The 25419-nt window shown below is 36.9% G+C and overlaps 1 protein-coding gene across 1 annotated transcript in view; it reads left to right on the top strand.

Annotated features, from left to right (window-relative positions):
* Nucleotides 1–25419, top strand: part of MCCC2 (methylcrotonyl-CoA carboxylase subunit 2) — a 39327-nt gene that overhangs the window by 7663 nt on the left and 6245 nt on the right. Inside the window, exons 4-16 of the mRNA XM_074569179.1 lie at nt 227–328; nt 903–1030; nt 3078–3190; nt 8213–8326; nt 14666–14730; nt 15671–15770; nt 16678–16773; nt 18033–18105; nt 18317–18393; nt 20112–20178; nt 20449–20605; nt 21405–21519; nt 22797–22882. Coding sequence (XP_074425280.1) covers nt 227–328; nt 903–1030; nt 3078–3190; nt 8213–8326; nt 14666–14730; nt 15671–15770; nt 16678–16773; nt 18033–18105; nt 18317–18393; nt 20112–20178; nt 20449–20605; nt 21405–21519; nt 22797–22882 — 1293 coding nt within the window. The remainder of the gene's footprint in view (nt 1–226; nt 329–902; nt 1031–3077; nt 3191–8212; nt 8327–14665; nt 14731–15670; nt 15771–16677; nt 16774–18032; nt 18106–18316; nt 18394–20111; nt 20179–20448; nt 20606–21404; nt 21520–22796; nt 22883–25419) is intronic.

The raw sequence follows: 25419 nt of genomic DNA on the forward strand, positions 1-25419 counted from the left end.
TCAGGTTCTCTTTTGTGGGTAATTACTGCAGCAGGCTTCTCGGCTCTTTAGTTTCCATAAATGCTGGCAAATAACACAGTTGAAATTTTACAGAAGCGTTCTTCGAAATGCTCATGTCTCTTAAAAAAAAAAATCTCATTTTTAAAAATTTAACCTTCTAAATGAGATTCAGTAGCAAATATGGCCAGTTCCTTTTTTAAATTGTGTTATATTTGTCATTATTCAGGTCTCCCTTCTTGGAGTTCTCCCAGTTTGCAGGTTACCAGTTGTATGGTAATGAAGAGGTACCGGCAGGAGGCATTATCACAGGCATTGGACGAGTATCTGGGTGAGAGTTACCAATGATCTACATTACTGATGATATGAAAAGGAAGAAGGTATCTTTTTTTTCAGTTTCTAGTGTTAAGCTGTTAGCATTTTTAGTGTTTAATTTCTGACACCCAAAAAATCAACAAAGTTGGTATCTTAATTTGTTCAGTCTTAGCTAAAATGAAGTGACTTTACGTATTTTTTTAGCTAGTGTGTCCCATATTAAAGCAGAATACACATAGAGTTTCTGCTGTCCGATGAAGGAAAGAGATTAGTGCACCTGTAAGGCAATTTTCAAGAAATAGGACAGCATTCTAGGCTAAGAATTAGTTTTGCTCACTAAAAGTACCTCCAAGATTATTGTTGGAATTAAATATGATGCTATACAGCATTATTTTAGGGAGTTAAGGGACTGAAACAGGACATCGTAGTGCTGAGAATGCTGTTGCAATGTGCGTTGAAGGAGTGCTGGTGAGGAGGGGTCTTCTTGAGCATCAGGGCTTTGAGTCCTTGGCATGTTCTAGTTCTTAACCAACAAACATGCTTCCTCATTAGCAATACTTCTCTCTCTCATAAACTTGTTTTATTTTTAGGGTGGAATGCTTGATTGTCGCTAATGATGCAACTGTCAAAGGTGGTACCTATTATCCCATCACAGTTAAGAAACATTTACGTGCTCAAGAAATTGCAATGCAAAATCATCTCCCTTGCCTATATTTGGGTAAGTCCCACTGCAGAAATAGCAAATGTCCTGTGTTAAAGGCAGCTCAGGATCTCTACATAAGACACTGTTTCTTTAAATAAATGTTGCTGAGACTGATGTGTCCCCACATTTGACTAACCAGGTATGTATTTTAGACACACATATTCAAATGAATTTTCATCAATACTGTGTTAGATCTACAGATTGGTGGCAATTCTTAACCTAGAGGGTACCTATAGCTTCTCAGCACCATCTTCTGCAGTGCTGTAGGGCTCAGTTCATAAGAAACAGATACAACTGTGCCATTGTATCACTTCTTTCTTATTGCTTTCCCTTCTGTCATGCTTGAGCAATCCATCCTATAGTCTCAACCAGTCTTAATTCAAATTACAGTTTAAAACAAAAAAAAAAAAGTTCCTTTGCCTTTTGGTGGAGTATGTAGCTGTATGAGAGACCATACCAAAGAAATAAAAAAAGTATCAGTGCCAAAAGTGTCAATAATAGTTTGGATCAATAGATTTTTACAATTTGTGATGAATTTTACTGAAGCAGAAATTTCTTTGTGTATTATTTTGCATTTTGAGTTTAGTCTATTAAATCAGTATTTTGTGAGATCTTCATGTGAGTTTTACTTATGTATACTTTTATTAAAGATTAAGATCAGACAGCCAAATGTCTTTAGTACATTAGAGGTAGTATTTTCTTAGCCTGATTTTGTAAACATACAAGAGCTTTCTGCCAGTGTCTACCTTTTAGCCTCAATTCCCAATCTAATAACTTTTGAATCCATTAACAAATTTCAGCCAGTTTTGACAGAGGGATTTAAGAGAGTGTGTATTCCTGTGGATTTTGTTTAAGTTAGCATCAGAGGAGAAAGACCCTTCTACTGTCTCCATTTAAAAAATAGGGTGGGTTAGTCCTCGTTTGTTCTGCTTGGCAGCTTACATAGCAGCTGAGAGGCATTAGTTGGTTTGCGGGTCAGGATGGTTGTGCTAGTTAAATAGTTAACATAATTGTAGGTCCTGGCCAGCATAAGCATTTGTAATTTCTTGCCCTGCTGGCAGGCCAAACATGCAAAGAATACCAAGAGAAGGATTAGGAGAAATGTGAACTTGAAAGTATTGGTGGAGTGAACACAGGGATGGTGTGGTGAGGACTTTGTGGGATTGTCATACTGCAATGGAAGGAGTCTTGGAGGCAAGGGAATGGCTAGGTTTTATCTTAGTTATAATAAACAGAAGAAACTTAGCTTTGTTGTTTGCAAAACAACTGTATGATTTTTTTAGTCTGAATTATCAGCAAATTCTATCTGCTCAGACAACGCTTATTTTTTTAGTAAGTTATCAGTGAGCAATTGCATGTGATTCTACTGTTTTAAGATCTTACGGAATGAGGAACTGTGGGACATAGATATGCCTTTGAAACAAAAGTTTAATTTTTTATTCAACCTTTGAGAAGTATACTCCCTGTATATACACTGCTCATCACTCAAACCTGGTGAGTTATTTTACCTTTGCAACTTCTGTACCTGGGCTTGTTTCAGTTCATTTCAGTTGTGTGATCAAGAGGGAGTGTTTTGTAGTCAGTCAGCACTTTGCTGATGTAATTTTCATGCCATTTGAACTGCCTTTTCCCTCAGTGATAGCCGCCTAGGTGTTAATTTTGATGTGGATACCTGGGGCCCTTTCTCACCGAGTCAGTGGACATTTTCTCTTGTGTTCAGGGATGGCTCATTTCACCACACCAGGTTGGAGTTTGTCTAGTTGCTGGAGTTGATGCTGTTTTGGGAGAGCGGTTCTGCAAGGGCAGGGGAAAGAATCAAAACCCTGCTTCACAGGAGGGCAGCATGGACATTTTCAAATTTCAAATTTTCACATTTTTTTTTCCAGAAGAATATCCTAATATACCTAAAGTCATGGAAATACATATAGTGTTAGTGATAGCAGTTGCTGTATATTTTAAGTAATGTGCAGATACTTTACCAACAACTTAAGTATATCACAACTTCACAGTTAAGTATATTAACAAGTTCAAAGACATGTTAATACATTTTCATTCACTCCAGTTGATTCAGGAGGAGCAAATTTGCCTCGGCAAGCAGAAGTATTTCCAGATCGAGATCATTTTGGCCGTATTTTCTACAATCAAGCAGTCATGTCCTCACAAGGAATTCCACAGGTAATTTCCTTTTACTTAAGAATGAAATGTACTAATTAGGTTTTTTTTGTTTTCTGCCTTTATCTGGCTTCGAGGCTTGTACCTATGCTTTGTTTTTGACAGCAGTGGGTTGTGTTGACCCGATGGCCCAGTCTGGGAGTTGGAGGCACTGTAAACACAGTTAACTGTCCACAAAAAGCCATTATAGTTTAGAAGAAGCTGTCTTATTTCTTGGCCCTAGTGTTAATAACATGACCTACCTGCTCCTGTCTTGGAGTGGGAGAAGAAGGGACTTGACAACATAGTATGTAGGGCCACGTGAGGAAGTGCTAGGAAATCTCTTGGAACAGTTGATTATTCTGCATCAGTGTTGTAAATGTGAGGACCCACTTGATGATGGCTAGTAAATGAGACGTGCTTTCTATTAACAGGTGTATGCGTATATTTATATATCCATTTTGTACATTGATGTTCTGTATGGTAAAAGTGCCCTGACAGTGAGGTTATTTTCTAATGCATTAATGATGCATAGAATTACTGTTAGTCACAGTTCCTGGATTTAGAAGTGGTTTTGTGTTTCGGGAGTGCGTTGGGGTCAGTTTTTTGACGCAGGTGGCGTGCTAGGGGAGGTGCACTTCTGGATCTGTTACTCATGAAGAATGAGCACGTGACTGCTGATGGCGGCTTTGGCTGCAGTGAAAGTGGAAGGCAGAGTATAAGGTCTCAATAGAGGTGAGCAAGGCAGGTAGCAGGATAAAGACCCTGGTCTTCAGGAGAGTAGTCTTGGGCTTGCTAAGGGAATTGTCAGCAGGGACCTGTGAGAGCCTCCCAGTGAGCGCAGAGTCATCCATGGTCTATGAAGATAACCTCCAAATAAAGGAACGTTCCGGGAAAGCAGACAACCAGGTCATTCTTGCAGAATTGCTGTCTAGTCAGTCAGCTCCCAGCCTCTTCGTATGGTTACATAGCCCTCTGCTATGTCTGTCGCTTTCTACCCTTGGCAGGCCAAAGAATTCAAACTTACTTAGCTGTTCTTCCTACAGAAAGTGTTCCATATCTTTGATGGTCCTACTTTATCTTCTGTAAACTTTTCCCAGGTCTTGTTATATATTTTTTGAGGTCAGGGAGCCTGACTGCACTACTCAATATGTCAGCTGGTGATTGATATATATATATATATATATAAAAAAATAGCATAATGGTATACATTATTCTCTTTTCTATTGCTTTGCTGGTAGTTACTAATGTTTTAATTTTTTTGACTTCTGGGCTGGTGATTTTCACTGAATTATCTTAATTTCAAGACCCTGCTCCTGGGTGTAGTTGTCAGTTCAATGCCTATCACTTTAAATTGGCTGGATGAAAGAAGGTGAAGGAAATTTTCAGGATATTCTACCTGAGAAGAAAAATTGGTTTGAACAGTAGGCTTGGAAGTAGGTGTTGGAACCTCAAGCAGAGTAAGTGTTTAGCTTACTTGCTGTTTCATCTAAGTACTGTCATGGAAGTATTTCATCACTGTATTGTTTTGACATACTTGACTGTTGAACTCATCATTAATGTAAAGTGGAAATAGTTTATTTTCTTCATTCTTACCAACATCTGTCATTGAGAGGCATGGTTGGGCTGAAACCAGTGCTATTTATTCTCTGTGAGAAGCTGTGCTTGTTTGAATCTCCTAGTCCAAAGGGAGGATGCGGAAGCTAATACTTCCTTCCACTGTGCAGCAGATGCACTGGTCAAGGATACAGTATTCCACGTGACTCCTACTTACATGGCAGACATTGGCTTTGCATGATTTCTGAGGAAACATTTGTTACCTTGATACCTTTTTGGCACATTTTGGAAGCAAGTCAGGCTTCAAATCTTCAACCATCTTTTCAATACCAAAGAATCCTGAAATCCACGGCCTCTAGAGAAATCCAAGGCTGAAGATTCCAACAACACACTAAATCCTTTTAGAAAGTCTGCCATAGTTTAACTTCTGCAGTTCTTTCCAACATAGAAGTGGAGCAATTGTAGTGATTAGCTAGGTCTCCAGAGGAAAATCACTGTTTAGTTAGAACAAAAATGTTTAGGAAAAAAGACTGTTCATAAGCTGGCCATCCAGTGGAGTCACTGATAGGTCTAGGTTGTACTTTAGATTTATATGTGTTGTCGTGGTTTGGCCTCAGCCGGCAACAAAGAGCCACGTGCCGCTCGCTCGGGCCTTCCCGATACAGGAAGAATCAGAAGAAAAGGCAAGACTCTTGGGTTGGGACAAAGGCAGTTTAACAGGACAGCAAAGGGAACAGGCAAACAACAACAATAACACGGACAGAGGCATATACAAACACGATTACGGAACCGCCGCTCCCCGACGGGACCCGGGACGCCCCAGCCCGCTCCGAGCGGCGACTTCCTGCCCCCTCCCCCGGCAGCTCAGGGCGGGCATGGCTCACATGGCATGGAATACCAGGGAAAATTAACCCTATCCCTGCCGGAACCAGGACATGTGTGAATAAAATTGGTTCCAGCATTTTTGTTGAACAGCAAGTGTCAAAGGAGACAGTCACTGGGCTGTTTTGCTGAATTATCTTTTTAGGAGAAGTTTTGGTAAACCTTATTTTTCCTAGAGCCTCCAATCATTATCTGGTATGGGAGTAGTGATTTTTAGATGTTATGTAATGATGAATATGTAAACTCAGTTTGCAAGGCTGAAATTACTGTCATTAGGCAGGACGTTTCTAGATATGCCTGTCTCTGAAGTCATGCAGGTGTTTTCCTGAATATCTTGAAACAACTTGAATGTATTTGTAAAGTTCCTTATAAAGTTGATTTTTTTTTTTTAATTTCTATTACCATATAGTCTTAAGAGTAGCATTGTACTCCTATACAATAAAAACTAAGTGTAGGAAAGATTTTTCCTTTTAATAAAACACATTTTGCTTGGTATGACACTGGTGAAAGTTTAGCTTTCTTAAAATATTTATGGTAGACTGGGAAAAACATTTACTGAAGTACTTCCTTCATTTAAAGGTTTTAATACAGGTGTACTTTGTTTGGGAGGTGTTTCTATCCTTTGTGTCATTTCAAAAAGGCACTATTAACATCTGTAAATCTGTGCTAACAGACTGTGGTAGCAAGAATCATGTTCTCTGTTTGAGAGGGTGTTTCATTAGGAAATGGTGTTAGGAAATTATGCTTCCTCTGATTTCCATTCTGGTTAATTTTTCTGAAATGGGAGTCTGGGTGCTGCTAGTTTTTTACCTGCTATTCTGTGTTATGGCCAGCCTGAAGGTCTGTTTCAGCAGCTCATCAGCCCTTCTCAATTTTGCCCTTAAAGTGTTTGCTTTTTTGTTTGCCTTTTTTTTTTCTCCAGTTGCCTATGTTGCTTTTAATTTCCCCCTCCACTTTTACCTGTGACTAATTTATTATACTCCTACTGCAGCTTTAAATTGCGTTGATGTCTGTATGGCTGTGAATCAGAAAGCTGTGATTAGCTTCTAATTAGTCGTTTCCTAAGCTCTTTCACACTCATATGCTGCATGGATACAATGGAGAGCTGATCAGTGGGTATGAAATACTGTATGTGCATTCAGAAATGTTGAGTTTTATTGCACTGTGAGTAATTTCCTATGCAGTTATTCAAAGAATCGAGTCAGGAAGTAGGACATTAGTTGGGAATTTTAGGTTGTACTATTTGACAGGTAAATTTTGGTTTTTCCAGTATATACATATTCCAATCTATGTATTGGAAAAAGTAACACCCAAGTTAAAGTTTAAATGCAGGCACATTTTTCAGAATAAGCATGGTAAAATTAAGAGTAGGAAAACCCCACAAATCGTGGGGAAAAAAATCAAATGAACTTTTTCTGCAAGTTTCTCCCATTTCTAGAGGCTTATGTTATCTTTGTATTTACCAGGAGGTATTTTATTAAATGCACAACAGAAATGCTGCAGATTAATCATGTGACTCTGAATATAGTTTAAGAAACTGAAAACTGTTTGCTGAAAAAGCTGTTTGATTTGATGATAGCAGGTTGGCGTAGTTCATCTACTCCTGCTTTAGATACAGGTAATGTGATTTGAAAGTTTTACTTCTGTGTGCTGTTTTCTATTAAGAGAAAACATGAAATGATCATTTAACACAGAACACTACTCGATGTAGCTTTAGAAATATTTCCCAACAAATATAACACAAAATAAATTATTTTGTGCGGATCTTTTTTTGTAATTGTGAAAGAAAGTGTTTCTTCTTGGCTGCCTTTTTTATATGAGTATTCCATTTCTTCTGCATTACAAGCTGTTTTGAAAGGGTCTTTGGAAGAGCTCCCCTGGAGGAGAAGTTAAGTGAGAAACTTCACTTTCAGGAACATATACTGCTACAGTATTGATCATATCTGGGGTCAAGTCAGTTCTGTAAAAGTGTCACCAAAATATTACTGATAGAATATTTTCATTGGGTAGATGTTCATCTCAAAATTAGGCAAAACAGTGAGGCAGAGATTATTCATGCTAAAGCCTATAACGAGATACTCAGCACACCTTGAAGGGGCAAAGTTAATTAGTTGATCCATTGAAAAACTGAGGTTACATACTAGTAGATGTGAGGAATTATCGTCAAAGGATTAATACAAGGGTGAAATTATGCCAATAAGCAATAACTCTGACTTAAGGGTAAATACCAGGAGCAACCTCTAGGTTTCAGATTTTTTCCATTCATGGGTAAAAATTAATTTAATGGCAGAACGTGCGCCTCTTCAAACATTTCACCTATGTAGCTCATGGTACCGTATATATGAATTTTCGTGCAGGGTCCTGTGCACGTCCTATGATCCTGAAGATCACAGTTTAAGAGACTGTTGAAAACTAGAGAGATTCCCTATTTTTTTGAAGAAAAACTAAAACATAAATAAAAAATTTTCTCTGTCAGGCAAAAATAATCTTGCAGTGCTGTCCCAGAACCTATATTAAAATCAGTATAATATATAATAGTAGCACGTGCATTTGCTATTTTTAAGATTTGGACAATTCATTAACATGTGGTTTTTCTTTTCCCTATAGATAGCAGTAGTAATGGGATCCTGTACAGCAGGAGGAGCGTACGTACCTGCAATGGCTGATGAAAGTATTATTGTTCGCAAACAGGGAACAATATTCTTGGGAGGGCCACCACTGGTAAGGATATTGAAGTTTCTAGTAACATAGCCCCCAAAAAAATTGTGCTGCTGACAATTGTACAGCTTAAACTATTGAGACCTTTCTTGATGAGGTATTTCCAGATATTCTGTAGATTAGTTTTCATTTTTTAAGTGTATCTGAATGTTTATATCCTAAATTACATCTTTTTCTGTCTGTTAGAGGTGCATATATGTCAGACTTTATTAAGGTGTTTATATAGTACTGCTTTTAGATTGCCATGCACATTTTAAATTAAAAAATGCTTCATATATTCAATTATGTAGTCTCTAGGTTTGACGTGAAATGGAAAAGAAAATTACAAGCATGTATACTATATCTCAGAGTCAAGATCAGAGAACTTCAGAAGTAGGACTGATCTGCTATATTTTATGTCAGTTTACAGACAAGAGAGATGCACTTACAAGGGAGTTTGTCATCATTTCCTTACTTTCTTAGCAAGGAAATTTTTTCTAAGGAAACTGACATGAAAAGCTCCTGTGAATTAAAACTTGCGTTATTGTGGAACTCATAATGGAATTTGTGACTGTGCAAAATATTGCAGCATAAGACAGCTTTAAAATCACAGTAGCTTGGCTCCAACAGAAAAGGGAGTGCTTGAGTGGGATTTTTTTTTTTTTTTTTAAAAAAGAGCTATATCAGTGTATGTTGTAGTGTAGGCTCAGTTTTATACCAATACAAATGATAATCTCTGGTGACAAAGATTACTTTACTTGACACAAGCTTCGTAAGAAGAAAGGAATTTCCAGTAGTAAATGTTACGTTAGTGCTAGAGCTAACAGGGCAGCACCTAGCACAACTATTCTAGTCTCAATGAATTCTGACTGGATAAACTTGCTTTTTTGAAATAGTCAAATATTTGCCTCATTGAACAAACTGTTATGAGGCAGCACGTTTGCTCTGTTTTGGTTATAGTCTTTTGGGAGCTTTTAGGCATGCTTCCTGTGACAAAACCAAGTGTAAATCAAATGTCTCAGAAAAGTCCTTTCAACTTGAGCAGGCTTAAATGGAGAAATCAATTTGTACCAGCATTGTTAATGAAGATACTGCTCCACTTAATTTCTGTAGTAACGGAGGAGGGAAATCACTGCAAATGACTTCTTTCAACCACTTAAGATACTCCGAAAATGTAGCAGGTCCTAGAAACAGTGGGAAGACAACCACTGACAGATTTTTGTTGTTGACCAGTTCCTAAGGCATGAGTGTGTTTATTTCCTTAAAAGCATCAATAACTTACCCCATGATGTCATTTATTGTTTACTTGTATAGCACTGCTCTTGTTTCCACAGCATGTTTTTGCATTTCATTCTTTTGCTTTAGGGTGTTCTTTTCCCCACCGTGTCATCTTGATGCTAGAAGCGGATTTAGCATTTTATACCCTTCTTTTCTTCCAAAGTTCAATGTATAGATGGATTTTAAATTCTTGTGCAGCTTAAAAAAAAAATAAAAAATTCTTACCATTTATGCAGACATACTTTTCGATGGCTGGTAAATGCTAATTGCTGTTCCAGAACATTCAGAATGTAACTGGCATATCTAAAGCAGCGGCAGAGGACGCACACCTATAAGTACAAGGATACTTTGGTGTTCGCCATAATAAAATAATGCATTTAGCTTGAAGTATTTTATTATTTCAGTGGAGGCTTTCTGAGATGACAAGTAATCAGGAAAAGCAGATGAAGTAATTAATAGCAACTATGTCATTTAGTGCTCATTTATTTTCTGCGTATTAAAATTTAGAGTTCTAGGAGTTCTTTGTCTGTTGAAATTTCTTTGGCAGTAATTGTTTCAAACGTCTTACCTAGGTCTCTGTTCCTTTTATTTTGTATTAGTCTTTTTCAGCTTGTTGTGTATAGATAAACAAAGGCAAATCCTCCCTCAAAATTAGGCAATTTTCTGTAAATTTGTCACTGTAATTTAGGTATTAGGAGTTTCTTGGTGAAAAGTGGCATAAATATGAATGAAGATATTAGTTGATAGTAATACCAGTTGAATGACTAACATTGGGTGATTCATACATCTTTTTACTGAGATAAGGAAATGAGTACGATGAAAGAAATGAACTTTTACATCAGACACTTATTAGCGTGGTTATTGTGTTACAAATAACAGTCCTAGTTGCAGGAACACCTGAGCCGTCCAAATACAAAACCTTTCTAGGTCCAGCACAGTTCATTACCTTAGAGCCAGTGGCATATAAAGTGGCAGTACTGCCTCTGGGGCTTGCTCAATTTCAGTGTAATTTGTTGCAGAAGCTCTGCTAGTAAATCAGAAAGCCCTGAGCAAACTCAGCTCTTCTGACATGGCATTTCCAGCGGCCAGAGTGCTGGGGAATGCTCTGCACCTTGAGTGATTCTGCTTGGAGCTATGTTAGAGCAGAAGAGGTTCATTGGACCTTGGGAAACCCCTTGGGTGCACTGAGAGAGTTTACTTAAAGCCAGTTTCTTTCGAGTTCCAGCATTAAGCAGGTAAAAATAAGACAGCTAATATTCAGTATTACCCAGGAAGCTGAAAAAAAGGGAACCAGACTCTCTTGTTCTAAGAGGATGGTAAACATCACAAGGGAATTTATGTCATACATGTATATCACTGAGACGTAGTTTAGGAGACTTTTGCCAGGATAAGCAGCCGAAAAAGTGGTGGGCTGAGTCAAGTCTGAAGGGAAGACTTGGCTAGGCAAGTCAGTGACTGCAAGGATGTTAAGTTAGAAAGGATGAAAACTTTTTACCACTTCCAGAGGAAGATTTCGCAACTATCCTCCAATTTAATTTGTTCCTTAGCAACCTGCAGATGTAATGATCCTTATTGTTGTGCGTATAGATCAAACTTTAATATCACTACCTGTCAGCTTTTCAGTTTGGTAGAGCTTTTCATATTCTCACTGAAAATACTTTGCTTGCGTTTCTCTAAGCATCAAAATTACTTCAGACTCCCATAGAAACTTCCATTCCATGTTGTAGCAGATATTGTAGGCATTATTGTGTATGCTCTGTTCCCCAAAATGTCTTTCCTGTATGAAGAAAATTGGATTGGATTTTATCCCTCACCTGCCTAAAACAAAACATCCTAAGGAAGTGAAAGAAAATACCTGATGTTAGTTATAAGTAGTGATGGGATGTGTATACTAAAAAAAAGTTAATTGCAGGTACAGTCTGAAGACTAAAGTGCAAGTTTCCTTAGCCTTTGTTTTAGAAAGGTGAGTAGTGATGACTTCATGAACAGAAGGATCTGCATAGTAAGAGGAAAAGTCGCAGGAGTAGTAACGATCTAGGGCCATTCTTCTGCACTCCTGCAAGCTGAGGAATCTATATCCTCACCTTTGGCAATACTGTTTGGTATCTCAGGATTTCTTGTTGACCTATAGACTTCTCCATCCCATTCCAGAAACTTTTGATTCTCTCTTCCTGGGGAAAATTTTCTACTTTCTGTGCTCAGCAGTGAAGGAAAGTCTGGTAAAAAGGGATAAGTTTGTCAAATTTGCATATATTTATGTGCTGGGGACTCTTCTACATTTCAGCGTGATTCGTTGTGGGAAATGCACATTTTATCTAAAGTTTATGTTCATTTTCCCTGATGATTGCTAGCTGAAGTGGCTTGAACAGGTGTTTCTTTGAAAATGCTCACATATCTTGTCAAGACTCTATTTGCAGTCTGTTAGAATTTAATGAACTTTAAGAAAGTTACTACTATTTAAACAACAGTTTGTAGAATGCTCTGTTGCACCACAGTACCTGGGAAGCTGATGGAGCAAATAATTCTAGCTATTTCCAAAAATACTACAGACAAAAAGGTGACCATGAGTAGTCGGCACAGATTTACAATGGGGAGATCAGGCCTGACCAAACTGATGGCCCTCTATGCTGAGATGACTGGCTCAGGGGACGCAGAGAGAGCGATGCATGTTTATGTTGACTTTGACAAGGCTTTTGACATGTCTTCCATAACATCCTCAACATACTGATGAAGTACGGACTGACTAAATGGGCTGTGAGGTAGTCTGGGAACTGGCTAAACTGCTGGGCTCAAGCTGGAGGTCAATCACTAGTGTGTACCCCAGAGGTCAGTAGTGGGACCAATACTGTTTAACATCATCATTGATGACCTGGACAGTGGTCCAAAGTTCACCATCAGCAAACTTGCAGATGATAAAAACTTGCGAGGAGTGGTTCATTGAGCAGATGATTGTGGTGCCTTTCAGAGGGACCTCAACAGGCTGGAGAAAGGGGCTGAATGGAACCTTTTGAAGTTAAACAGAGCAGGCAGGTGCTCCTTGGAAGGAATAATCATGGGCACCAAAATAGGCTGGTGAACAACCAGTTGGGAAGATTCTTGGCAGAAAACTCACTGCGGGTCCCGGTGGACACCAAATTGAACATGAGCCAGCAATGTGCCCTTGCAGCAAAGGCAGCCAGCAACATCCTGGGCAGGGATTAGGGAGAGTGTTTCCAGCAAGTCAACAGTAGTGACCTTCCCATCTGCTCAGGGCTTGTAAGACATATTTGGGGTGCTAGGTCCATCTCTGGATTCTCCGGACCAAGACAGACTTGAACATAATCAAGTGACACTGAAGGTCCGTGAAGATGATGAAGGGACTGGGGCATCTGTGATATGAGGAGAGGCCGAGAGAGCTGGGACTTCTCAGTCTGGTGAAGACATGGCTCAGGGGAAATCTATCCATATGTATGAATACCTTGCAGGGGGGAGTAAAGATAGTAGAGCTAGACTTCTCATTGGTGCCCAGTGACAGGTCAGGAGGGTACGGGGCACAAACTATAATACAGGAAGTTCTATTTAGATGTAAGCAAACACCTTTTTACTGTAAGGGTGGTCATGCCAAACCAAGTTGTCCAGAGAGGTTGTGGAGTCTCCAGCCTTGGAGATACTCAAAACTTGACTGTTACGTGGTCAGGAGGAACCTCCTCTGATTGACCCTGCAGCGAAGCAGGGCAGTTAAACTAGACAATCTCCCAGGGTGGCTGACAGGCCCCACAACTCTGATTCTTTGATATGGAGAAGGAAGGCTTCACCTCTGTAGAAGAGGAAAAAAGCAATTTTTGTAAAGTTTATTAAAATTAGTGTCTAGATTTCTGTGCTAATAGAAATCAGCGCTCTGTTCAGATTTGTTCAGAGTTCTGCAGTAGTCACAGAATCACAATATGTTATAACTGCATACAGTGCCAGATGCTTAAAGAGAGATGTATAGAAGTATTTCATAAAATTATAGAATCATTTAGGTTGGAATATACCCCTAAGATCATCGAGTCCAACTGTAAACTTAACACTGCCAAGTTCACCACTAAACCATGTCCCTAAGCGCTAAGTGTACATGTCTCCAGGGGGGTGACTCAACCACTTCCCTGGGCAGCCTGTTGCAGTGCTTGACAACCCTTTTGATGAAGAATTTTTTCCTAATTTCTCTTAAAAATATGTTCTTACGTTTGTTATTTAATGAAGATTCAAGTTAATTATGTCTTTGACAGAAGCTTTTCATTAATTAGTATCGGAATGCCACACCTTTGTATTACACGCGTAGCCATTAAAATTTAAAGGCAAAAATCCTCCTAGTGAAGAAATACCTATACTTCACAATCTTAACAGTTTGGAGGAGTGTGTGTGTGTAGATATTTATTTATATATTTAGGGTGCTTTGGTTTTAGGCACAAGATTTGGAAACTGAAAGCTGTTTTGGAAGTGATGATAGTTTTCTCTTCCCTTGTCTCTAATGCTACCTTTGTACTTTCTGCGTGATGAATAATGGTTTCACCAGCTTGCAAGGAATCCTTTTCGAAACAGTTACAGTAGAGTGGAAATACACAATAGTTCGGTTTTTTACCATAAAGCAGTAAATGATACTGCGTTATTTTAAGAAGGAGTTCACTCACTCTCAAATTAACCTGTCAGGTCTAAGATTTGACAGATCTAGGATTTAGATTGTGCATTCCAGGTATTTTTATGAAGACATCATACTTGATCCAAACAGTTTATGCTTAGTAAATTATTGTGTTAATGATTGTTTTATGGTTAATATTTAAATAAGTAAGCTAAAATTCACAGAAGGAGAGTTTGTGTTAAGAAAGTGAAGTGGAAGAATGCTGAGGTATTGTTTGAAACAATGCAGGAAAGTATCACATTGGAAATTGCTTGTTAACTGCTAAAAAAAGTTTTGTGAGAATGTATATTTATAAATCTAAAGGCTGTGTAAGTATACTCGCACTAATAATGGACACAGTAATAAATACAACAGTAAGTAAAGAATTTTTCTCACTAAAAATACATATTAATCCTAGAATAAAGCTCATTTTCCTTTTATTGTGGTAGGTTAAAGCAGCAACAGGTGAAGAGGTATCATCAGAGGATCTTGGAGGGGCAGATCTTCACTGCAGGTTTGAACAAATACCTTGCTAGAGTTTATTATGTCCTTTAGACTTCAGTACGGTGTCTTCCCCCTTCCCCCTTCTTGATTTATTTGCTATTGAGATCTTTTTTAAACTATATTAAGATTTTGAAAATTAAGATTTTCTGTGTCCTTATCTGGTGCTGTGGAATTATTTTATTGTTAGAGTAGCATAGTTACCTTATGTTACTCTAGTTAGAATCTTGTTTCCTTCATTTACTACTTTAAAATACATGTCTAATCTACTGCAGCACCATACGTAATATGGAAGACTTTTCTATACTGTTTAATGCTGAATGTTAATAGAATAATACACATTGAGAAAAGTAATACATTTTGCAGATTTGTAGCTTTCTTACTGTCAATTAGAACTTACTACAAACAAGATCAAAATAACTTCTGTTTTTTGTAAGAGAATACTTGTTATTGAAACAAAGATTACTATGCACTTTCTAGTTCTAAAATGCAAAGAATAGTAAACAAAGTTAGGTGTTACTGTACAATAAGTTATTACTGTACTATAAATGCTTAATTTTTACTTCAGATTACTGAAATAAATAATTATTTTTAAGAGCAGTTCATAACGTTTTTGTATAGATACTTTTTCCTTATAATTTCAGATGAATTTTCATTTCCATTTGAAAAATGTGTGTCATCTTTTATATTGTCCTTTAGATGTTTTTACTTTGTGGAGTTGCTATTTTATGTCATGTCTGATAACTTGAATGTACGGTTTCAAAGAAAGGTTCATGGCATGGGTTTGATTTTGAAAGTAATTTCATTACAAAACATGAAGAGCTGTATTGAAGCATCTATCTTTTAAAGATAAATATAAAACTTTTAAAGTCTTTAAAGTTTTAAAACCTCACACTTTCATTGTCAAATTATTTTTTTTAAGTTATCCTATTGCTATTGTTATTTTTATACAGAAAATCTGGTGTAACAGATCATTATGCTTTGGATGACAGTCATGCACTTCATCTAGCAAGGAAGGCTGTAAGAAGTTTAAATCTCCGAAAGAAAGTAGATGTAAGTGTATAGAATTTGAAAACACTGCACTGTTTAAATTAGGAATGTTTTTCTTTGCCTGATTTGTACAACACATTTTTTGTCTCTGACTTAGACACTTTGAAAATGGAAGCTATGATTTTTGTCCTTAAAGATTTCTCTAATGTTTGAGTTCTGCAATTACATTCCTACTGCATTATTCCTAATAAAATCACTGGTATTACATGCAAGAATGAAGCAACTAGAACAGTGCTTCAGAATTGCAGAACTGTACTGTAAGATTAACCCAGTCTTGCAAGGTGTTTAATTTAATTTTAAGTCCACATAATCATTCCCATGGACTTAGAATTAGATACATTCTAAAGCATCTTTTTGAATACACATTTTCTATGATTATTAATGAGAGGTATAAAACTGAGGGGATAGACCTAAATCATGTGATTGTATTGTGTTGATTTAAAAATCCCTTGTAGAAAACAGGATGGATAGCATATGAGGGAGGAAGTGCCCTAACTTCTTTTGGCAGGAGACATGAGAGCATGTTAAAGCTCAGCAGCTGAAGGAAGGCAAGATGTTGTATTCAGTTGCATGGAAAAAATCTTCATTGTTTTGTCATAATACTAACTGCCTAATAGAGCATAGGGAAAGTAAGCAAATGGGAAGACATGCTTAATTTTTGATAACATGGAAGAAGTGGAGCATGTTTGGAGGTATACACAGGAGTAAAAACAAAGGTAACAGTAAGTGAGAAAATGTTGTCAACCGTCAGTTTAAGGAACTTAACCTTTTTGCAAAATGAGGACAAGCCAGTACAAGCATTTTGATGTACTCAAAGCAGTTGGTAAATAAATTGTTGTTTGTTTTTTTAAGTCACAATGTGGACTAATAATTCCTTTGTTGTGTACACTGTTTTGTTAAATTGCTACAGGTGACTATAGAACCGTCAGAAGAGCCTTTATTTCCTGCTGATGAAATATATGGAATAGTTGGCGACCAGCTAAAAAGAAACTTTGATGTCAAAGAGGTATGAATTTAAGTGCAAGATCCACATGCCCATACATGCATGCACACAGGTTTCTTGCACGAAATCATCCTTTATATAATCATAGTTTGTCTACAGAAATCTGATTTGGGATATATAGTGAATATTTAAATTTCATAAAATCTTTTAATATATTCTTTACATTTTTGTTCAGCGGATACATTGCAATAGCAATGACATGTTGAAAATGCAGCACTTTTTGGTTATACGTCTAAGAAGTAGGAGCAAGGACTAGGGATCAATAACATTCTAAAAAACTCGCCAGGAAATAGGGAACTTTGGATTGGCAAAGCATTCTGTAGACTTGCCAAGTGATATGATAGCTTGCTTTTTCTGTCAGTCCTGTAAAAGTAAAGACCCAATATTTAAAGATGGTGGAGTATAAGCACCCTAAACATTGCAGAGCTCTCCCAACCACATATGGAGACTGTTGTACTCTACTGCAGGTCAAGTGTTGTTATTTGCCTCAGTACTTTCACCCAAGACCATATCCTTCCTCATATTTTGTGTAGATCCCATATTCAGAGCTTTTTTCACTACCAAGCAAGTATTTACTTTAGGAAGAGTCTTAGTGTATACCTTTCTTAAAATACTTTGTTAGAAGTTACTGGATTTGCTTTGCATTAAGGGAAAAAAAAAGATGAACGCTCTGTTGAGTCTCACACTGCACTCTCGAAAGTTATAATAGCTTGGATTTATGTTCTTTTAAAGTTGAAATAAATGTCTTCTGGCAAATGTCTTGCTAGCAATAGATCTATGTTTATATAAAGTAGGTCCTCTGCATCTCAGAGAAACCTCAGAACAGATCTTCATTATTTTTGTGTGTCACAAACTTAAGCAAAGCTGAAAATAGACTTATCTGTAAGAAAGTGACTCATGGCTTTATATGTTTTTCTGTTTATAAATGTGAATCTATTGATTAATGTTTAATATAACCAGAGGTAGCAGTTTTTCTTTGAAATTTAAATAATCAGGAAAATGTTGTTCCTGTATAATTTAAACTGTTTGGTTAGAATATTCTTAATACTGAAATTCCATTTTTTATAAACATGTAGTTAAATCACACTTTCAAAAGTAAATGGGTTTTGACTGACATTCGGACTATTTATATGGTGGGCTGCTTGGTGCTCTCCAAATGGAAAACATTTATTTTAAGTTATGTGTTAGCATGGTCTTTCTAAACAAATTATAAACTATGAGGAATTAGGAATTTCATTTTATTTTTCTATTTTTTTCTTAAGGTCATTGCTAGAATTGTAGATGGAAGTAAATTTGATGAATTCAAAGCCTTGTATGGGGATACTTTAATTACAGGTATTTAGAAATATATTATTATTATTATTACGTATATGTTCCCACTGGTATTATAGTTGGATTAAGTCTGTTTGGCTCACCCATTAATATTTTTAATAATGTTTTTCTTCAAAAGAATAGCGGTTTTTGTTGCCAAGAGAAAGCATTACCTTTATATACTATGGTAAAATAAATCTATGTGAAAATTTACAAATTTATCTTTCTCCTTCAGGATTTGCAAGAATATTTGGTTATCCAGTAGGAATTATTGGAAACAATGGGGTTCTTTTCTCAGAGTCAGCAAAAAAGGTAAATAAATAGATGATGAGCTTCTTTGCCATTGAAAAACAAAAATTCTGGTAGACAAGTTGGTCTTGAAATGAGGAAGTTTTTTAAATAATGAAAGGGACTGGACCTGGTTTCTAGTAGTCAATTCATTGGCTTACCAGAGATTTAATTTTCATACTTCACTGCAGCAGCTCCTGGCTTAGACTAATGAGTGAAAACTTGTGCAGTCTCATAATAGCTGTGGTCTAAAATAGCTGTTTTGTGAATTAAAGGCCGTCTTTGATGGAGTATAGTGATTGCGTTACAGTTAAAAGCATTTTACAGATCGGGCTTGAGGGATTGGTGGTGATAAAGACTTTCTGGGTATGACAGAGTGGTTACTTACCTTGTTCTATGTTGTTTGGTTCAGTTCTTTATTTTTTCAAGAAACTACTGTCAGTTGAATTTTGTAATAGCAATTATATATGGTAGTTTTGTTCTAGCAGGCTTCTCAAACTAATGATGAGGAAATCAGTATTGAAAATCTGTAGGACAAAGGAAGCCTTTATGAGAGATTTGGAGAAAGGAAGTAATTCTACTTGCTTTATTGCTGTAATAAAATAATAGATGAAATTGAGTTTCATGTACTGAAGGAATACTTTCAACTTGTAGCACTGCAGTTACGTGATGCTGGTTTTGGCTAGCATTTAACACAGTTATTTCCAAGTTTGAAACAACTCTTTTGGTACTTCTAATACTTTAACTAGTTTTCTGGTAATTTAGTGCTGCAACTTTTTTCCTACCAATGAAAAAAAAATGTATGGTATCTTCCTCTGCTGACTTTTTCTGGCGTATCAATACTGTAAAAGGAGATGGTCAAGTTTCACTTCTAGAGAGACCTTTATCCATGAGGTTGCTTCTGTAAGCATCGCAATCTACAGTGTTCCTTTCTTTTTGTTTTGCATTTTTTCAATGAGTTGTGACACATCTTTTTTCCATGATCATCACTATGCTTTTTTTTTGAAGTGCTTCTCTGAAAAAGCTAGCTAAAGATTATGCTTTATGATTTTTCTCTCTTTTCGGTTTTCATAAATTTTGCTGGTTTTGTATTGTGAAGAGGTTAGACCTCTTTTTCAGTTGCTGTGCCTACATACCTTTTTTTTTTCCTTACCAGCAGTGCGTAAATAACCTGAGGAGCTTTATTGATTTATTATTTCTAGTTGAAGCAGAAGGTTGGAATCTGCTATTTGTATCTTTGAGAGGAAAATAGTATTTTCCTAGAAAATGGGGAGAGGTTATCTGCCATGAGAAAGAGGAAAAAGTGTTACAGCAATTGGCAGGGCCATGAGCAGAGCATTTCTCAATTTCAGAGAAGAATTTTCTTTTGTACAGGAAATGGGGAGATATTGTTTTCTGATTGGCTGTTTTAATTTCCATGACACAGTTTTACAAAACTCCATGTCAGGTGCCACACTGTGAAGTTATCTGTGGTTTAACTACATATTGGCTGAGTTGGCTTTACCGTTGGACTCAAACATTTTTGGCGTCTTCTTCTGCCAGAGTGAATGCACGTTTTGCAGTTGACTTTGGGTGAAGCAGAGGTAGTACGGCAATTCATGATGCAAATACTCCCACGGACTTCAGTGGAAGGACATTTGTCAGACTTCAGAGTGCTGGTAGTGGTAGCTTCACTGATCCAACTTCTAACGGCTTACTTTTTTTTTTTTTTCCATTTCTTTTTTTTTCTTTTCTCTCTACAGGGTACACATTTTATCCAGTTGTGTTGCCAGAGAAATATTCCGATTGTGTTTTTGCAGAATATTACAGGTGAATGAGATCAATATTTTGAAGTTTCACTATGTTGTAGGCTTTGCTGTTAACTGTTAAGGCTGTGACTTTTAGACAGCATCTTCTATGCTTTGTTTTACCTGTATCTCCAGCCTATTCTGAAATCAGCCTGTCAGCAGCTGGTGAAGGCCTTGCCTTATGATTTATTCTTCAGTTTCTTCTGCATGTGCTGTATAATGCACATAGTATGACATATAGCACGGTATAATAATATAAAGTTACTGAGCCTTTTCTTCATGTTGTAATTAGGTTTCATGGTTGGTAGAGAATATGAAGCTGGTGGGATAGCAAAAGATGGTGCCAAGATGGTAACTGCTGTGGCTTGTGCCAATGTGCCTAAAATAACCGTGATTATTGGAGGTTCTTATGGAGCTGGAAACTATGGGATGTGTGGAAGAGCGTATAGGTAGGTGTTACTTCAGATGATGACAGAACACTAAGTTAAGGGAACATAACTTTGAAGTACCGTTCTGAAAACTAAACTAAACTCTGTGGTAAGATGTGCTATTTGGAAAACAAAACAGTTCTCACTGAATACAGTCACAAGTAAATGACAACCTGACAAACTGTAGAGATTGTTAGGCTCATGATTAACCTTGAATTAGGTAATGGAGGAGATCTTCTAACATCTAAATAAATGTGCTGACATGCTTTTCTCCCATTTATCTGTTGGAGGAAAAATTGTACAATCCTGAACAATCATTAGGCAGCATGGGCTGGTCCTTTATTCTGCATTTATATGAAGAGTATCAGCTTGTGTAAAAAATCCTTATTCACTTTAATGAGCCTGTTTTTATGAGTAACGTTTGCAGAACCTGTAAGGATTTTTTTTTTTTTAACCTTTGGACATGAATCACATACTTTTTATTTTTTTTTCATTTTTCAAGGTCCCTGATACTTTTGAAGTTTTTGGTGATTTTTTTTTTTTTTTTTAAGAGAAAAATGCCTGGGGGTGTGTGAGATGAAGAGACTCAAGAAAGAGAGAAATAAATTTTTAAGGTGCTTGAATATAGGAAATTAGCAGAATTTTTGCATTTTCAAGCATAATGCTGCAAGCCTTGAAATATGTTAATTTTAATTCTTTAAAAACCAATAGATTGTAAGACGTTCGTGCATAAAAATGAATTCTTAGCTAAGTGAGAATTGGTTCTTTACTAGGAAATACAGCAATGTCTTATTTTAGTATTTAATATGGTTTTTTTCAGTCCAAGATTTCTTTACGTGTGGCCAAATGCTCGCATATCAGTGATGGGAGGGGAACAAGCTGCAACTGTTCTCGCTACAATAGCTAAGGACCAAAAAGCAAGGGAGGGAAAACAGGTACATCTTTCTTTCATTTGCAGTAATGTCATTGTCATTTACTCTTTCACTGGAGTTACTCACTTTATGAGGTAGAAAAGGATGTTGCAGAGTGAGACACCAATGAACTATGGTTCTCCCAATGCCATGTAGTGTATTGGCAAACATGAAGGATTTCTGAAATGTTATTGTTTATGTCTTCTAAATGTGAAGAGTATTTATGACACTTCTTGCCTTTGCTTAAAAGAGGTGTATTTCCGATATCATCTTTTTGTATTTTATGCACCAGGTCATTAGTTCTGCCTAAGATGAGCAGCCAGGGATCCTCTCTGATTTGGGAGTATGAGGAGGAATATGTGGCAACAAAGTGTTTTTCCAATTATTTTTGAAGTAGACAGTTTTATAGAAAGCCAGTGACTGGCTATAGAAAGACCAGTTATTCAGTGACTGAGAAGTATGAAACTTATAACAGCAGAAGTCTGTAGAGGTATGGAAAAGTTTTTGACTCATTTCAACATTTTAATTGAAAATTAGTGGTATTTTGTTTAATAATATTTTCTAGTTTCTCTGTACACTCTTTTCTGCTGTTTTTTTTAAATTACACGGTTTATGTTTATATTGGTGTTTTGGTCCCATAAGAAGTGATTTTATTGTGGTGTCTTAAAATTGCTTGTATTTATCATGAGTAGTTCAGCATAATGAAGCAGTATGTACATGTTATCTCAAGAGTTATTTTTTCTACACTTCACTTGGGCTTTCTATGAATAGAATATATTCACCCTCATCTCTCCTTGTCTTAATTTCGCAAATCCTTAAGATGGACAGGATGATGCCCAGAAAGATGTTTGAGAAAAATAATTGTAGTTAATGTCACTAAAATGTGTTAGAAACTTGAACATTTTCTAATTTACCGCAGTGACCACTCTGGATCGTAGAGAAACTCAGTTTTAGAGTAGCACAGACTTGTTTTATTAAAAAATCTTGCCAAAGGCAACTCAGAACGGGGTTTATTCAGTGCAGTAGCTTCAGTAATTTTTCCGATGATACTCCCCAATTATTATTATACTCAGTTAAGTATATTTTTATTGTCCTTTTCCCACCCACACATTTTGAAAAGTGGTATTTTAATTTTATTGTCAAATATACTAAATTGATAATTGTGTGTAAAAAAGGAGAAGAACTTTGAGGAGATTAAGTAAGTAGTTTCTTCTAGTGTTATGCTGCATATAAAGCTTTGTTGTGGAAGAGAACACTAAAGAATAGCTTACCTATATTTGTTTATTTGCCTGTTTTTTTAGTTATCAGAGGCAGATGAAGCAGCTTTGAAGGAGCCCATCATTAGGAGGTTTGAGGAGGAAGGAAACCCTTATTATTCCAGTGCCAGGTAACATATAAATTACTTTCCCAAAACTTAGTTGAAATCATAGAACGTAACAATAACATCTAAATCTTGGTGTTGAAGAACAGCACAACAGAGCAATCTGGAACAAAGATTGTGTTTGATGTGCAGGTGTACAACACAACAGGGTTCAAATCAATGTTTTGTCTGTCTTGTCTCTGAGACTTTGTAGTATGCACTGTTTCAGAAGAAGGCATGCACTTGCAGGAATTATTCTATGGGTTCTGTAAGTAATGATATGGTAGCGTGGAGTTTATATTCTGTGCATTTTGTTCTGAATGTTTTATATGATTCTCTCCAGTGTAGTATCTCATCACCTTTCTAAAGCCCATTGAACAGTGTAATTAGTGGCTGCATGCATGTTAGGAATAATTAATTTTAGTGCAATTCTGCAAGTAGAAGAGGCCAGTGGTAAAGGACAAGCTTCAGGGAGACCTGAAGCCATTTGCAAATCTCAGGTCATGATCTTGTCAGGTGACTCTATTGGATGATGGCAGTTTGGATAGGGGATTAGCTGATGGGTGCAGCGTATTCATGTTTGTTGAGAAGTCCTTTGCAGCATTTTGAGATCATGTTTATGGAACATTAGTAAATGCCGGAAAGGTGGCATCCTGGACTGTTACCTGGAAACTACATTGGAGGCTTTCTTGGCCTCCGTTACTCTATGTTAGTTTTCATCCTGTTTGTACTGACCTTCCTGCACATGTTTCTCCTTGCAGTCTCCAAAAGCTAATTCTCCACAGGCTCTCAGCTGCTAATGATGGTAGAGGGGTAGCAAATAATAACAGGACTTTATTGTGTCTCTGTGGCTTCTTATTTTGCAGAAAGAATATTGGTCTCATACAGCTGCGGAGTCTGCTGTATGTATGTCTTTGTGTAGCTGAGTAAGAATTACTGATGGTTTTCTTACTTGCAAGCTGGGAAGTCTGGAAACAAACGAGTACAGAGTGGTTGGGATATGATGAATTTTGATGTGGGCATCATGGGCAGAAATTATGTGAACAGGTGGGTGCAAGGTACTCTGTCAGTATTATAGAGATGCCAATAAGAGAAGGAGTTTGGGGGCCTTTTTGTCTAACTTGATACCTGCTTAATCTCATGTATGACAAGTTTGGTACAGCAGCAACAGCAGCAGCATAGCATCACAGTGAGCTCCTTTATGAATTGTTTATCATGATGTGAAGGAAGATACAAAATGAATGGTAGCTTTTCTCTGTTTTCTGCTGTGATAGTGAAGTGAACTTAACTGAAATAATCATACCTGGGGGATCCATGTTGTTTTTAATGTTTAATCAAATAAGTGCCTTCAGCAAATGGAAGCCCTTGCCGTTTTTCCCTGGCTGGTGCTGTGATGGGATAAGAATTCTCAGTAGGATATGTAGCCCAGGGTTTGTGGTGTCACCTAGGCATATTTCAGTGCTACAGTTGCATAGCATGTGGGTCATGGATTTAGGGAGGATTTTAGTCTTGTCACTGTTTGGTCTGTGCTTCTGGCAGAGGCCTATGTGGTCATGTTGCAGAGAGTCAGATGTTCTCAACCTCTTGATGTTTTATGCCTGTGTACAACCCCCACAGCTACTAACTTGCAGTTTATTGGGGGTTTTACCTATCAGCAGTGAGGATACTTTTGTAAAATACTGAATTGTTATTGACATGGACTTTCTGTTGGCACGCTGGTTTTGATTTTTTTTTAAAATCTTTTTAATTGATTTAAATTTTATAGGTGTTTCCGCAAATTGAGAGATGGTGTCAACTGTTAAAAGCTTTTGTGCTATCTCTTTCAGTACCCCTTAAAGATCAAGCCTGGTACCTGTGTCACAAAGTCTTGTGCCCTGAGGCAAGAAGAAAAAATGAAGACACATATTCTCCTCTTTTATAACTGGATTTTAAGGATCATTTTCCACTGATAAAATAATTTTTAAAACATGAGTCAAACTGTCTATATTTAAAACTAATCCCCTACCATGGAGAAGAAGATGCATGGTTTGATATTTTTTTTACATTTGCTTTTTTTCCTACGTTCATTGGAAACACAGTCATAGTCTCTTTGTACTCATGATTGAAAAGAACTGTATTTATTTAACATTCAATATATTCAGTATATTAGCAATATAAAAACTTGCCCTCTTCCAAAAACCAACAGACCGTTGTCTGTTTTTACAGACAGTGCTTTAGAAGACAGTGCTTTTAATGTATTTACAACATTAAGTTACTAATCTGCAAGAAAGTAGTTTTACGTGTAAGATTAAGGTAATAATTTTAAAAAGTCATATTCTAAATTTTTAATAATGTCCAGTGATTTTTAGTAATGAAACTTGAGTATTTAACACCAGCTTTGTGCCTCTCTACTGCACAACTTTTACCAGTTTATATTTCCAGAAAATCTGTCCATTTTGTGAAGTTAGGTTGCAAATCCAGAAGGCACCTCAGTAAATAGCCTAAGTTTGCCTAGCCTAGGGGTTTGGAAGAGCTCTTAATGCTAGGTGTCCTGTCTGTCATTTAAAAAAGCGGGGTGGTTACGT

This window comes from Larus michahellis, chromosome Z, assembly GCF_964199755.1.
Source record: "Larus michahellis chromosome Z, bLarMic1.1, whole genome shotgun sequence".
NCBI lineage: Eukaryota > Metazoa > Chordata > Aves > Charadriiformes > Laridae > Larus > Larus michahellis.